The 16,198-nt window shown below is 38.5% G+C and overlaps 1 protein-coding gene across 1 annotated transcript; it reads right to left on the bottom strand.

Moving 5' to 3' along the window:
* Positions 1-1,375: 1,375 nt before the first annotated feature.
* LOC134742904 (lipoamide acyltransferase component of branched-chain alpha-keto acid dehydrogenase complex, mitochondrial) lies at positions 1,376-15,401 on the bottom strand. Its single transcript, XM_063676098.1, has 9 exons — positions 15,262-15,401; positions 8,641-8,798; positions 7,464-7,648; positions 7,005-7,135; positions 6,133-6,351; positions 5,615-5,881; positions 4,250-4,378; positions 3,707-3,778; positions 1,376-1,809 (listed from the first exon to the last, which is right to left on the bottom strand). Exons 1-9 carry the CDS (start codon positions 15,334-15,336, stop codon positions 1,645-1,647), a joined length of 1,401 nt encoding a protein of 466 aa, XP_063532168.1. The 5' UTR covers positions 15,337-15,401; the 3' UTR covers positions 1,376-1,644.
* Positions 15,402-16,198: the final 797 nt, after the last annotated feature.

Here is a 16,198-nt window from a genome sequence, read left to right on the forward strand (position 1 = left end):
AGACACATTGACTTAGCCTTTAATAGCTTAATTGACCAATCTTACCGATGAAGTACGTCTAATCATGGCATATTCGAAACGCTATACGATAACTTTCGTGGAAAAAACATTTTTAATATAAGTAGGTGCATATAGGCTATTCAAATAATTTCCCGGTTACATTTTACACAAAATTGTGGTCGATTAGCAAAATAAGAGAGTAAAACTTAAATGCTCTCCTTGACTGTATGAATTTATTGACCATTAAAATATGAAAAATAATATGATTGAATATTATTTGATAATGGCTATATCGCTACTATAAAATATATCTTTCCTGAGCGAAATTTTACTGTTTTATTATTTTGAAGCTTCTTAATGGGTTGATGATTAAAAATAGCAGTTTATTATCAACCACAGAGCTGGAAAGTTACACAATCTAAATTTGATCTGTTATGTACTTATTTAGTTTAAAAAAGGAGACCGTTTATTACAAAGACCTCCCACATAAAATTTAAATAGACTTCTGCACAATAGTTGTATTATTTAATGAAATTATTGACATAGGTAGGTATTAAAATGATAGAGTCCAAAGAAAATTAAAATATTTTAATAAATTCAAACAACGTACAAAATATTTGTTTACGAACCTTGGCACTTGGCAGTAAAATAAAAATAAAAAATATAATAAATATCATCTTCCCAGCATTATCCCGACATTTTCCACGGCTCATGGGAGCCTGAGTACCGCTCTGCAACTAATCCCAAGAATTGGCACAAGGTTTTTACGAAAGCTACCGCCATATCGTCAGATAACAACCAAAACTCACGACTTACTTCACAAAAAATAATCAAACAAAAATCAACCTTGTTGTGTGGTACTACGGTTCACTATGGCTGAACTTGTGGTAATAATTAGCGAATTTTGCTACTGTCCGCGCGCGAATTCCGTGCACGGCTGAGGAATGTTAGGAATGTTGGGCGTCATGACAGAGTGATGGTGACTGGTGTCATTTTGTACGTACGGACGCGGCGCACACCCCCCCCCCCCACTTCCTCGACCTCCGAATGCACGGAATTGGCGCGCGGACGGACAGTAGAAGGGATACTAGCCTTATCGGGATTAGTGCCATTTCTTTACGATGATTTCCTTCATTCTGTCAAGCAACATTTCTTTTAGTTACTACCATAGATATATACTCCGTAATAGATATATACAGTCTCAGGAAAAGACGTGCCTCGAAAATCAAGAAAATTTGATTCTCGAACAGATGGCGCCACTACCTTTGGCCTACTCTCGAATAGATGGCGTTGACGGTTTAGTTTGTTATTTAACAATTTTATCGCATATCAGTGAAAGAACATGGGTCAAAATCATATAAGTAAAAATAATTAATGCAAATAAAATAAAACATTTATAAATACATTTTGTGGTATTTTTGTACATCTTCATTTTTAATTTTAATCGTTTGTCGATAGATAGCAGTGAATTTACAGTTGCTACTAAATTTACTATGACAGTACCGCTCTATCTTATTATATCCTCTTTGGTTACTACAGAAATGTTAAGCAAAACAAGTTGACCATTTATAACAGCGGCCATTTAGGTATTACAGCATAAGTCCATTTATTTTTAATAATATTTTTTATATTATAAAACCGTTGTTATAAATCTAAGAGAAGCGTGTAAGGATTCTCTAGGTACTGCTTCATTCGGTTGGAGAAGCGTGCGACAGTGGCGCCATCTACGACGCGGTGGTCGGCCGCCCAGCTGACGGTGAGGATGTGGGCCTTCACTACGTTGCCTTCGGCGTCGAAACGCGGTAGGACCTGGAAATTAAATGATTTTGAAAAACCTTTGAGAAAAATCAAGCGTGAATCGATTTTTTAACCCTTTGACTGTCAAAGACTTCAACTGACGCGTGCAGCTATAATAGCCGAATAATATATTCGTGAATTCCGATAAAGTTCACTATGACGCGCCTAGGGATGAAAATTCCGGAAAAAATCAAATGTTTTTTTCAGGAATTTTACAAAATTTCGTTTTTTCGGTTTTTTTCCAGTTCTATTCAGAAAAATTCAATACGTCACACACAATACCACGGATGAATGATAACAGTGTCAATGCCATAAACAAGCACATTAGACATGCAACCTTAACCTACCTGTTTAAATTCCTAATTAAGTATATTGAAAAATACATTGTTTTTTTCAAGAAACTTGAAAAAAAACGAGCCGTTTTGAAATTTTTCCAAAATTTTCCCGGTTTTTTCAACGCTAGACATATGACAAGCGTAGCGTTTAAAAGGTTAAGGAAAAACACATTTTAGTAAAATTGGGACACCAGCCGGGCTAGCACATGATTGGCGCGAGAGTATCTCGCCGCGACATAGACTACCCGTCCCTCTTTAATTCATACAGTTAGTAAAAGACGCGTAGTCTATCTCGCGGCGAGATACTGTCGCGCCAATCATGTGCTCGACCTACAGTTCGACTCGCTCTTGGACGTATTTTTTTTAAATGGTTAATGTTAGTAGCAAAATAATTGAATTTGGGACGTAAAAATCTTTTAAATTCAATTATTTTTCCTTGTTTGCTGATTTTGTTTCAACATTATAACAATAAGTAACTCAAGACCACACCTCCAACGCGTAACAGGTGTTTCTCACGTATTATTTAACTTTTTGTGTTAGAATAGCATTGAAATATGAAAAACAATAATGCGTACCAGTATTAATAACAGTCACCATTAGGAGACAAATTATAGTTATTTGTTATACAAGGGTGCAAAGTTGTATTTTACCCGCGAGTGTGGAATTGAAACACGAGCAAGCGAAAGGATTCTATAGTTGAACCACTCGCTTCGCTCGTGGTTCTAAAAGAGAATCCTGAGCGTAGCGAGTGTTTTAACACACGAGAAGTAAAATACATTTGCACCCGTGTGTAACACAAAACTTTTCCCCTCACTATAGCCAGGAAAGTGCAACATCCACAGGCGTTAGATCATCTTCATCAACTGGAATCACTCATTTTTTACGATATTATAACAAAAAACTCTCGAAATTCTGTATTTTTACGTGAGAAGTTTTAAAGCAAAATTTTTGTTGTCAATGTTGACATTTCTGACGTATGAAATGTCAATGATGCGTTTTGAAATTGCATCGACTTAACTTGTGCGTTCAGAATTATATTTAACATAATTATTAAAAAACAAACGTTTATTATGGAATTTTAAGGTTTATGACTTAAGATCATTAAATAAAGCTCAATCTGGTATTTTTTATTAGATTTTCAAATCATTTATCTAATGATAATTAATATCGAACGAACCATTATTATGAGCGTTTTACGTTTTGTTATCTGTCAAGCTACTTAAACACGCTCCATCCAAGGTCAAATTACTTTCCCCACTAGTGGATAAAATGCGTTTTTCCCCGCTTGTTTTAAAGGATAAAAGACGGCTTTCCGAGCTAGTGAGGGGAAAAATACATGCTATGACTTCTGCCAACTGGGAGACGTCCGGTCGGAAGGCCTAGGTACCGGTGGATCGATGAGGTCCAGAAGGACCTATGTGACATCCAGGCGGCTGAATGGCGTCGGATCGCACAGGATAGGAACGAATGGCGAAACCTAGTATCGGAGGCCAAGATCCACTTCGGGTCGCTGAGCCAGCGACGTAAGTAAGTAAATAAGTAAGTATGCTATGACTTCGAACAATATTTTTTACCTGTATCTTTCCTAGTGCACCTATTGACACCTGCGGTGAAAATATTATAGGACTAGCATATGTTCCGCCGACCTGAAATCAACAAGATATGCAATGAGATGTAGGTAGGTAGAATATTGGCATAGCTGGCGCGGGTGCATAAGTACATGGAGCGGGCGCACGCACGCGGGTGATATTGTAGGTTAAGTCCGCCGCACGCGTCCGCGCCAGTTAGCAACGCTCATATTATTTTTCGTTAACCCGATCAACCGCGCCAGCTTGCGGACGCCCTAATACTTAGTTTGCCCGTTAAAGAAATATTGCACTCTCAACCGTTTTCCATGCCGTACCAATCCACAAGGTTTTCCCAAAAAACCAAATATAATCCAATTATTCCAGCTTGGATGATTTATTTGAAGACAAGTAACATTTCCCGAAAGTCAGAATTTGAACCTTAAATCAGTATACCTACTAAAGTTGAAATTCTATTGACGCACATACGCGTCAATAAATCGTACTATGCCTGGAAAAGGGTTAAATGATTGATAATATTAAAATACTTACAACCCCGACGTTCGACAACGTGAAAGTTCCTCCGCTGAGATCATTCAGTCCGAGTTGCCCTTTCATCCCCTTCTCCTGCAGAACGTTCAGCTCGCGCGCTATTTCCAGTATACTTTTATTTTGTACGTTCTGAAAATAAGTACATTATGTACTTGTTATTTTTTTAAGGTTTAAAATCAGAAACACGCCTAAACAATCGCAAACGGCTGACTGTAATGCATATAATACGGTGTTCCATGCCTAAAGAGTCCCTACGCTACATCTGCATAAGGACCTTTCTCTCATGGAAAGCCAGTCTAATTAAAATTTTTGTTCTATCATCGAACTCTATAGATTTAGATTTATTTATTTCAGGATAAAAATTACACTATAAATAAGCACACACACACACACACACGCACGCACGCACGCACGCACGCACGCACGCACGCACGCACGCACGCACGCACGCACGCACGCACGCACGCACACACACACACACACACACACACACACATAACTTAAGCTGTAACTTTGTTATTAATAATAAATTTCATTTTATTTCATGACCGATACTGCTTCGCATCGCAAATCGCATTGAAAATTTGACATTTAGATCTGCGTAGTCTTGTTCTTCTTCCTCGGTCCCTCATTGCTGAGGATCGCGACCATGTATGCTCCGTCTCCATAGTGTGCGGTCATAAGCTATATGGGTCACGCACTGCATGTTGCCGCCAACCACCCTCTTCACACCATCATACCATCTCGTGGGTACTTTTCCTCGCGTACGCTTGCCATCCATTTGACCCAAGATAATCTGCCTTTCTGGGTAATGCTTTTTAGACCGCATGATATGACCAAAAAAGCTGAGTGCTCGTTCTTGACACATTGTAGAGCCGTGTGGTGATTTTCAGCTCCTCTAGGATGGACTTATAGGTTCTCATAGCCCTGTCGCCATTTTTCAAGCTTCATCTCGACTGCGTATACGATACGAAGATCGAGAATACCAGAGATCTAGTCAGGCGCACCTTGGTTGAACGACGAACGCTTCTGTTCCTCTAGATCTTGTCACTTTTGGCATGCCAGATCTACGGCGTATTTCGCCAGTGCAGCTACCGTCACAGGTTATCAGCGACCCGAGATACACAAACTCACTCACTTTTTCATATTTACTGAGTGCATCGGTGATGGGAATTAGATTGGCTCGGTCTACCACCATTACTTTCGTTTTGGAATGGTTATATACTGATCTTGTTAGACTACCATTTTTTTTTAAATTCTTCGCTCTGTTGTATATTATACCTACACGTCAGATACTAAACATGTTTTACAAAGTTTTTCGAAATGAAAAAGTGACTAAAGAAGAACTACAGTCATCATAGTTACCTTAATAACAGGCACAACCAGGCCATTTGGCGTATCCATCCCCAGTCCAATATTGTGGCTCGCTTTATACGTGAGTGTCTCACAGGCGCTGTCAGGACTGCTGTTCAGCACGGGGTACTCCGTGAGGCTTAGCGATGCTGCTTTTACTATGATGGGCATGTAGGAGAGCTTCACGCCTTGCCGCTCGGCCAGGGATTTAATGTTCTGTCTGGCTTCAAACAGTTTTGTTACGTCGTATTCGTCGCTTAGAACTAGATGAGGAATTTTCTGAAATGAAAAGGGTTCTGTTTAACATCTGTTCCTATCAACAATTCGTTCCCGTGCCTCTAGTATTCAAGAAATGCCACGTTTATATTTTTCAGAAAGTTATAAATTACGAGTACTTAAACAAAATATAACTGTTGAGTCATTCGAGCATTTTACCCCGCCTCAATTTCGTAAATATTTTTTTGACAAATTGACTATGAATCTTGATAATCAAACATCATTTTTTTTTTCATCGATTCAAAAAGTCTCACCATAGATTCGGACATCGACTTCACCATGGCCTTCATGAAGCCCGTAACCGGCACGGTCCTGTCAACCGCCGGCTCAGCCTTGGCTGCACGTGTTTGCACAGCTTGCACGGCGTCCGGCACCTCGTTGGATTTTTCGGCGCTGATACCCAGGTGCGCTAATACGTCCTCTTTTAGCACTCGCCCGTTGCGACCTGTTGCTGTCACGGTACTCAGGTTCACCTGAAAATGAAGAGGTATAGCGTGATGAATAATAAAATACCCTATCCATAATAATTTCGCTGAAAGAAACTAGAGAAAATTCTTATTGTTCAAATTTTAATATAAAATTGTTTAATGTTTCTTTGTCTCTAAAGTTGAAAAGTGGTAAACTTAAAAAAATGTTGGTTAGTCACCAACACTAAGCGGGCGAAGTGTTGTTTTATTTACTAACTAGCTTTTGCCCGCGACTTCGTGCGTGGAGTTAGTTATTTGGGTAGTTTATTTTTTATCCAATATGCTTTTTATCGATTCCCCATACAAACTTCCATGCTTCAACCCCCCTTTTCACCCCCTTAAAGGATCATTTCTGGGATAAAAACTACCCTATGTCCTTTCCCATGACTCAAACTATCTCTATACCAAATTTCAACTAAATCGGTTCAGCAAGTTTAAGCGTGAAGAGGTAACAGACAGACACTCTTTCGCATATAATATTATGGATAGTATATTAGTACGGATAGTATGAATTATGACTTCATTGTTATGAAGAATAAAAGTGTGTGCAGGTCACTTTAAAACACGTCAACCGCGTAACCACATTTGTTACTGAATTTACGTATCTTTATCTCGATATGCTTCGGTATATCGTAGTAGGGCATCAAAACATCACTTACTTTGAACTGCGCAGCTATTCTTCTGACAGCTGGTGTAGTCAAAACTCTGATTCTTTGGTTGTGTTCTATGTCGCTTGGTACTGGAGTGGCAGCATCCTTATTTACTTCTTCAGGCAAGCTCGGTGTAGAATCTGATATAAATATTTAGTTTAAAAAGACTTTCAGACCTGAGTTGTACCGATTAATTTATTGTACATTGGGGCGGGATTGGCCCATACACAATTAACAAATTAATTAACGACAAAATATGTCAGCGGCACTTGTCACCCCATAGGGAACTGTCAGACTTTTGTCACAATGTTGAATCAGCCTTCAGCATGGTTCCATTTTTATCGCCTGTAACTATGCCTGTCACTTTCGCGCTTATATACTTGTTAGAATGTGACTGCCTGTCACGTTGCAGGTGATAAAAATGCGACCGTGCTACGGCCGCTAAGTTAGGTTACTAAGTTAACTGACCTTCAGCGCCATCTTCGGCTTCTATATCGATAAGCGGCTGACCCACGAATACCGTCTGGTCAACATCAGCGTACAACTTTGTGATGGTGCCATCGTACCGACTTGTTATCGTCACCGCCGCCTTGTCGCTCTGCACTTCGCAGATGTTGTCAAACTGCTGTACTTTGTCGCCAACTTTGACGAACCTTTAGAACATATTTATGTATATTATTCACGTATATTTCATATATTACTTAACACTTTGAACGCCACGCCTCTTGTGCGCGGAGCATAGGCGCGTCATTATTAACCTTGTTGGAATGCACAAGGGTTGATATTGAACTACAGTTGACGTCCTTAGCGGTCAATTAGTTGACAAAAAAAATAGTATTCTTAGCACTCATTGTCTTAAACTCTTATCAACTGAAAGACCTCCTTCAAGTGTGGATCAGTCATGGATCACAAGACAATCTTGTCTGATTTACAATTCAGGTCTTTGAGTTGATTACAAATTTCAATGGGTGTAGCCGCCGTGCAGGTCTCGACGACTCAAATAAAAGGCTTCAATTCTTAATGAACTGATATAATCTTCAATAGGTACTGGTTACAAGAGTTTCTAAACTGTTAAATGTAGAAGTGGTAGTTATTGTATGGAGGCTGATGATGCAATAGAGATCTAGCAAAATTAAACATTAACCACCGGCCGCAATACAAATTATGTGGAGCGCTCCTATTGGTGCCTTAGAAAAAGCTTTCGTATCGTTCCGAGCCCTACGGCTCCATTTAGCTACTGCGTTAGGAATATTTTAAGATTCTATACAAATAAAAGGTGGCGTTTGCAACAATGGGTAATATTTTCATATCATATCATTTATTCCATTGTAATCATGTTCATTTGTACATACTGGTCTTACATATTGGCCAAGTAGGTACATGATACCCTGCTAGGGTGTACAATATTGGATATTAAACTACTTATTTTGAACTTATACCTAGTCTTAATTTCTTGTGTCAAAAAAAAAAAAAAAAAAAAAAACAATAAGATAAAATGGTCATACTCATACTCGAATGAAATTTAACAATAAATTATTAATAGTTATCATAAAATTCATAAACAATTAAATCATTTCGCATTATCCAGACTTTCATCATTAAAAAATTCATCCATTGAATAGTAACATTTTACTGAAATACTCACCATTCTTTAACAATAACTTCTCGTATACCCTCCCCGATGTCCGAAAGCTTGAACTTTACAATCTTGTCCAGTATAGTCGTCGTGTGGAACGGCCTCGTCACTCCTCCTGGGGATGCTTGTAATCTGATTGGCTCATTGTTTCTCGATCGCAGTCTATCCTGATGACAAATTTTAATTAAGCACATTGTCTAGAAGATAGATAGATAGATAGATAAAAGATTTATTTGTACAGCTGCAATTACACACAATATTAATACAAACACATCAGAAGAAAAAAAAACTAATTACTACTTACACTAACGAAGAAATAAAATTATAACGAAAATACCCTAATAAAAATGAAACAGAAATGGTGTAAAATTATGTGCAAACTGTGTGCGTTGCAGCAGGACAAAAGGGTCACGACTCAGTGATACGCTTCGCTCTTTGGAGCAAAGCACTGATTTTCTGCCGGGACCCAGGTCACAACAGATAATATATATACGATGTGCTTACGTAAGCGGAATGAAATGTACTGTGTAAAGTGTGATTATATGTGCATGTCGTGTGATAATTACTTGATTAAATATTAAGACAGTAGGAGCGGTATTCGACATGCGTTAAGTGACGTTACGTGTTGAACTTCAGTTGAATGGAAGAAATCGTGTGTTGTCGAATAGGTAAATTTGACATTAGCAATCCACAGTTAGGTGACAACGAAACCAAACCGAACCACGACGAGTTCAGAGCCATTTTAAACCGTATAGTAGTAAGAAAACAAAGTTGATTTTTGTTGAATAATTTTTTCAATGAATGAGTTTTGGTTGTACCAAATGATACTTTCCACGGTTGATGAACAAATGATTCATTCCACTGTTGAACTGATGTTGAAGCCGAAACTGACAGTTGTGCATCTCGAATAGGGCCCCAGGTAAATGACCCGTGTGTAGTGTACTGTGTGTAAGTCTCCAAGTTGTGTGACATTTTAGTTGTGTGGCATCAGCCCCACCATGTTATATAGAAGCAAACCAAAAGCAGAAGCAAAAATAAGTTAATGAGCCGCATATTGATCTGAATCTGATCAAATCTAGATGATATTTTTAAGGTTTTTAAGGGGCAATGGTAAACGTTTCCCAAGTAGCATTTACAGGTCATTATGACGTCAGCGTCGTGATTATGACGTCACGGACGTCACTTTGCTACATGGGTTGTGATGGTTGTGTCCGATTACAAAATTACGTCTACAAATTCTTGGCGAGTGTTAATGGTAAGTTGAATACGATAGTCTTCATTATTAGGTAGTATTGAGCTTATTAAATTTATTTAGTCGTATGGCATATTACAATTCAGGGTCGCTTTACAAATTTACAAATTTTGAGCTTAAGAGTAATAACACAGCTGATTTCGTAAGGGATTCAGAACTTCTTCTTCTTCTTCTTATCAGCCTTCTATCGCCCACTGCTGAGCATAGGCCTCTCCTCGCGTACGCCACTTATCCCGGTCCTGAGCCAATCTCATCCAGAAGTGACCCGCAGTCTTCCGAATGTCGTCCACCCAACGAGCCAACGGACGCCAGGCACTCCTTTCGTCTGAAAGCGGCCACCATTCCGTTAACATTTTGGCCCACCTGCCATCACTCTGTCTGGCAACATGTCCCGCCCAGCTCCATTTAAGTTTGGTAATGACGTATCCGACGTCTTGCACTTTGGTGCGGCGTCGGATCTCGGCATTCCTCACTCGGTCTTGAAGTTTGATGCCGAGCATGGCGCGCTCCATGGCTCTCTGTGCCACTCGGATTTTATGCACAGCCTCCTTAGTGAGCGTCCATGTCTCGGCACCGTAGGTCATGGTGGGCAGGACACATTGGTTAAAGAGACGAGTTTTCAGGCATTGTGGAATGTTAACGGGTTTGAGGATGTCCGCTAGTTTATTGAATGCCGCCCAACCCAGCTGGATTCTCCTGGAGATCTCCTTCTTCTGATGTGTTTTGTCAAATGATAGAATATGTCCAAGATACACGTATTGCTCGACCACCTCCAGTCTTTCGTTCCCAACCATAATGGTTGGAATCGATTTACCGGGGATGTTCGTCATAACTTTAGTCTTGGACATATTCATCTTAAGACCTATCTTCAAAGAAGCATGGTAAAGGCTTTCAACCATGCCTTGAAGATCTTCCAGGGTCTCGGCAAACAATACAATGTCATCAGCAAATCTCAGGTGCGACAAGAAGACACCATGGATATTGATACCACACCTGTCCCATGCAAGCGTTTTTATGACGTCTTCTAGTACCGCCGTAAAAAGCTTGGGTGAAATGGTATCCCCTTGACGCACTCCCCTTTGGATGGATATTGGGTTACTGAGTTTGTGAAGCCGAACTTGCATTGTTGCCGAGGTATACAGCTCCCGGAGCAGATCAACGTAGCGATTGTCGATTGAGCAGCGATGGAGAGAGTCAAACACGGCCCAGTGCTCGACACTGTCGAAGGCTTTTTCGTAATCTACGAAGGCCATGCACAGGGTCCGGTTGTACTCGTGACTTTTCTCCATTAACTGCTTTACCGCATGGATATGATCGATCGTAGAGAATCCGCTGCGGAAACCAGCCTGCTCGGGAGGTTGGCATTCATCTAGGATACGAGTTAGACGGTTGCATAAAACCTTTGCAAAGAGTTTGTACGTATGGGAAAGTAGGCTTATGGGGCGATAATTACTCAGCTTCGATATATCTCCCTTTTTATGTAGGATGGTGACTACGGCAGTTTTCCATGATTTTGGTGTGCGAGTACCTTGCAAAACCTGATTGAAAAGTTTTACATGGACATTAATGACGGGGTCACCACCAGCGCGAAGTAGATCAGATGTAATGCCATCTTCGCCAGGAGATTTATCGGCTTTCATTTGGTACAATGCCTTTCTGACTTCACTGGCTATTATTGGCGGTATGTTCTCGTTATCTTCCAAAGGAATGGGGGGTGCTCTCGGATCTATTGACGATACGCGTGATGCGTCTGATTGCGATGAATATAGTGTGCCATAGAACTCCTCAACAATTTTAACAATTTGGTCACGGTCCGTTACCAAATTGTTATCATTGTCTTTCAGTTTGACTATTTCCTTTACTCCTGTTCTTAATTTCCTTCTGAATACTTTTGGCCCTCTGCAATCTTCAATTGTACTGACTATAATTTTAGTTTTATGTTTCCTTAAATCCCTTCTAATATTTTTGCTAATTCTTTTACTGATGCGTTCAATTTGTCTCTGATCTATTACTGTTGCATGCCTCATATGCCTTCTCTCTTCCAACAATGCTAGCGTTTCCGGTGATAGCTTTCCCTCCTTCTTCTGTTTTTTGCCAAGATGTTTATTTGCTGTCTCAGTTAATGCCTTACTTAAGATACTATTAATATGGTCAACGTCAAGGTTCTGTTCTTCCAGCCCCTCAAATTGGTTTTTGAGGTCTAGCCGGAAGGCTTCCTGAAGAAAAGCGATATCCTTCTTGTAATGTCTTGGAGGAGTGATAATCATCTTTGCTCGCTCTTTCTTTAGGTTAAACCTCAACGTTGCCCTAACCAACCTGTGGTCACTCCCAGCTCTGAAGTTTTGTAAAACGGTCACATCAGTGACTACAGAACTAAAGTGCAGTAAGTAGAACTAGGATAAACCTATTAAATTATTAATTCCTTGTTATCGATTCGTAATGGATATGATATGTAAGCTGAGTTGTTATGATCCATAACAACTTGGTAACAAGAAATTACTAGAGTGAGACCAAGAAAAGATTTTGATAACACACGCAGTGCATGTGTTATTTGTACGTCATAATTTCATAAAAGTTTAAAATAACACTTGCACTGCGTGTGCTATCAAAATCGTTGCAGACTTTTATTTTTCTAACTCTAGGTACTTGCCTCCAGGAGTCCTGCGTTGGACTGGAGACACTGGCAGCCCAATTCGAACAATGCTTATAAGATGACACAGCGACTGGATACCGATCTGTCAGTGTCAAGTGACGTTTTTGGTTGAAGAAATGTCACTTGACACTGACAGATCCATGAATCTAGTATAACTGGATCGGTCATGAGGGGTGGTGGAAAATGACCGAACGGGATAGTCTTATGTATCTTTCAGTAGGAGTAGCAGAGAAAGCGCTGTTATTGTTTGTCCTTGTCATAATTTCACTTTTCCACCGCTGCCACAACCGAGGTTGTGGCAAACAAATAAGTACGTGACGTCACGTTTGTTCGTTGCTTGTTGTTATTGTTGTTTTGTATGAAATTGTGCTTTCTCTTATGAAATATAGTGATGGTTAGCGTTTTGAATTCTTGAACTATGATAAAATAATGGTGAATTGTTCTGTAATAGCCGCTCTGAGCAAAAATATGAGATCATAACCTTTCACACGTAAGTACGGTATTTTACACCTTCCTCTTAACGCAATATGTGAGAATAACATCGTAAAATTACGTTACACTCATTGCAATGTAGAATCAAACGATGTCAATAAAAATATCACAATTATTTACGCAAATTAACAAAACATTATTTGTAAAATTATCCGCCCAAATTACGTAGGTAGGTAGGAGTCTGAGGTCAGCCATTTTTAAACTTCTTCTTAATTTAGCTGCATAACCATCATGTTAGGGATACCAGATGAAAATCCTCGAAGTTTTTTCGTACTTCTAATTCCAAAAAAAAAACAAATGTTAAGATTAAAAAATGTGGTGTACATTAATTGGTGTGATTGCGATTTGTGATTTCTTTAAATTAAAACCCATAATACATTTTATTTTAAGTTTTATTTACTAAACATGTTTAGTTTTGTACCACCTGCGCGAATTATAGGAGGTATTTCATTGTTTATACGCCTAAAAAGACATTTTATTTAACAATTTTTTAATACCGTCAAACAAGCTAACTTTGCCTCCAGGGTAATCGCCCCAACGTGATATCAAATATTGGGGTAATTTTTACCAATATGGTATCCCCACGTTTATGACGTCATCTATGTCTATCCCTTACGGGCGCACGTGGTAGGCCGCATCTATAGAAATATACTAGATCTATGGACAGATCGGTATCGTATGGCAGTGATATCTTATAAGCATTGTTCGAATTGGGTCGTGGGTCCTATTACAAATTCGTCCAGGACCAGAACTTTTAGCAGCTCCGTGCATGCAGTGTAAACTACCATTAAAACTTACAAAACCTGTTAAAAACAAACATATTCACATATTTTTTTATGAATTTGAATGATCTTCAATAAACAATCTCAACATGATAATTTGGATTGTGTTATCGCGCTTTGATTACACCCATTATTTAGTTATTTTGATAAAACATTGAAACACATCTTATCAGCTCATTGCGTTATAAGATACCTACGCATAAAAATTACACAAATATAGTTAAAACTATATCTGTCATTATTAAAAACAACTGATTGTCCTACTTATATTCTGTTTTTTTATTCCGTAGACTAAAATGACATTTGATATGGTACTAAGAAATGTCATCTCATACACATGAAACGTCATTTTAGTCTACGGAATAAAAAAACAGACTTTATTTAAATACAAGTTGTTTGTTGCTATGACCTTTTTACTCAACTTCGGGAAGAGTTATAATTTTAGCATATGTGTACTTGAGTGTGTGTGTGTGTGTGTGTGTGTGTGTTCTACGGTAGCTTTGACATTGCTTTGCCGATTTTCTTGAATGAGGTGTCAGTCAATTCGTATTTATAAGTTATATGAGGCAAATATATTTAACGGACTTTCAAAAATAGTAGGTTTTGTATGAAAATAAATATTCCGTGTACCAAGTTTGTTGTGCAAAACTAAAAATCCATTGTCGAGTTCTAAAAGTAAAATACAGTTATACATGTATGTATTTAGTATGTATTAACTATAGTTACCTACAGTATCGGTCAAAAGTTTAAGTTCAGCCCTTGTTTTCGGTACAAATGAGTACCTAGCTACTTTAAGGGGCCCACTGACTATCAGTCCGCCGGACGATATCGGCCTGTCCATTGTTCGGAACTGTCAAATTTTTGTTCTAACTGACAGGCCGATATCGTCCGGCGGACTGATAGTCAGTGGGCCCCTTTACTACTACTACTAATACTCATACTCATTTTCATTTATTTATAATAATATTACATATTCCCCTAATATTAATGTCCCTATAATATTTATTTATTTATTTATTTATTTATATTATACGTCATAATTGGATTTAGGTACATAATATGTTCAATTCATTAAAGTAATCATTAATTAAAGTAAAATAAAACAATATAAAAATAATCAACACATTTCAAATATCCATTAATAATTAAAATTATAAAATTAAATTAAGATTAAAGTTTTATATTACATTATTATATACTCACATCTAAATTAAAGACAACTTCAAAAACCTGACAAAGAATGCGAGTTCATATTCTGCAGAATTGTACATTTTGAATGTTCTGTAATTTATATTGCCAGTGTGTAACCGCCATACGATAAATAAATTTAATAATGTAACTAAGCGTGAAGTGATGTACTTTCTGGGTTAAAACCGAATGTAAACAACCTCATCTGTACATTGCACCGCGAACCGGCAAACCGTGTTGTACAAAAAAGTCACAATACTTACATTTTGGACCAACATACACGACATACGGCACTTATTTACATTTCGAATGCGCACAATCGTTCTTAAAATCGACATTGTTAAATTGTATGTTCATTTATTATGCGAGCATGACGTAGCCAAGCAGTAGGCTCGGCGCTCAGATCATACTGACTTATCACTATCAGTTACCTAGTGAGGCGAGGTTGCCTGCGATATAATTATGACAAACATGTATAAGCTACTTTAAAGTAGAATAATCCTTATAGTTTACAGATAAGGTCTTATTTAGAATGCATATAAATGAAAATAAGCACTTTCGATTAGACGACCGCGTGGTCGACGTAAGCGTTCGAAGACCTCAAGGTCAGGGAATATATTACGACATAATACATTTCTTTTTTATAAACTATTATTCCTAGTAAGTTTAGTAGCCACCGTCATATTAAAGGATGAATTCACTTATTATTTATATTCACTCACAGGAAAGATGCGATGTTTGACCCTAATATGTTTAAGGTACCAAAAATTTTTTTTATACCACGTCGGTGGTAATCAAGCATACGGCCCGCCTGATGGTAAGCAGTTACCGTAGCCTATGGACGCCTGCAACACCGGAGATATTACACGCGCGTTGCCGACCCTTTAAAAACCTGTACGCTCCTTTTTTGAAGAACCCCATACTGTAGCCCCTCGGGAAAATGCTCAAATTTGGCTTCTGTGATTTACATTAATAAATTCCTCATCATTATGGCCCCTGACTCGCAAAAGTAAGAGAAGATGACCTGGTTCTCATATAAAGTTAGTTGCTTTTGTGATAAGAGGCGATGTCATAACTAAACTGTAAAATATTTTAATACAGACATGTCACCTATCTAATTTACAGTTCGGCCGTAGCATTAACGCTTTACTCATATATTATGGTAGCCATGTTACGTTACATATATCCAGTCAAATTGGC

Source organism: Cydia strobilella, chromosome 7 (genome assembly GCF_947568885.1).
Source record: "Cydia strobilella chromosome 7, ilCydStro3.1, whole genome shotgun sequence".
Taxonomy (NCBI): Eukaryota; Metazoa; Arthropoda; class Insecta; order Lepidoptera; family Tortricidae; genus Cydia; species Cydia strobilella.

Excerpts from the sequence above, each read along its gene's own strand:
- LOC134742904 (XM_063676098.1), bottom strand. The coding sequence starts at position 15,336 with ATGTCGATTTTAAGAACGATTGTGCGCATTCGAAATGTAAATAAGTGC. Across the intron at positions 8,799-15,261 it reads CGTGTATGTTGGTCCAAAAT|GATAGACTGCGATCGAGAAA; the intron begins GTAAGTATTGTG and ends ATTTGTCATCAG. Across the intron at positions 7,649-8,640 it reads GAAGTTATTGTTAAAGAATG|GTTCGTCAAAGTTGGCGACA; the intron begins GTGAGTATTTCA and ends TATGTTCTAAAG.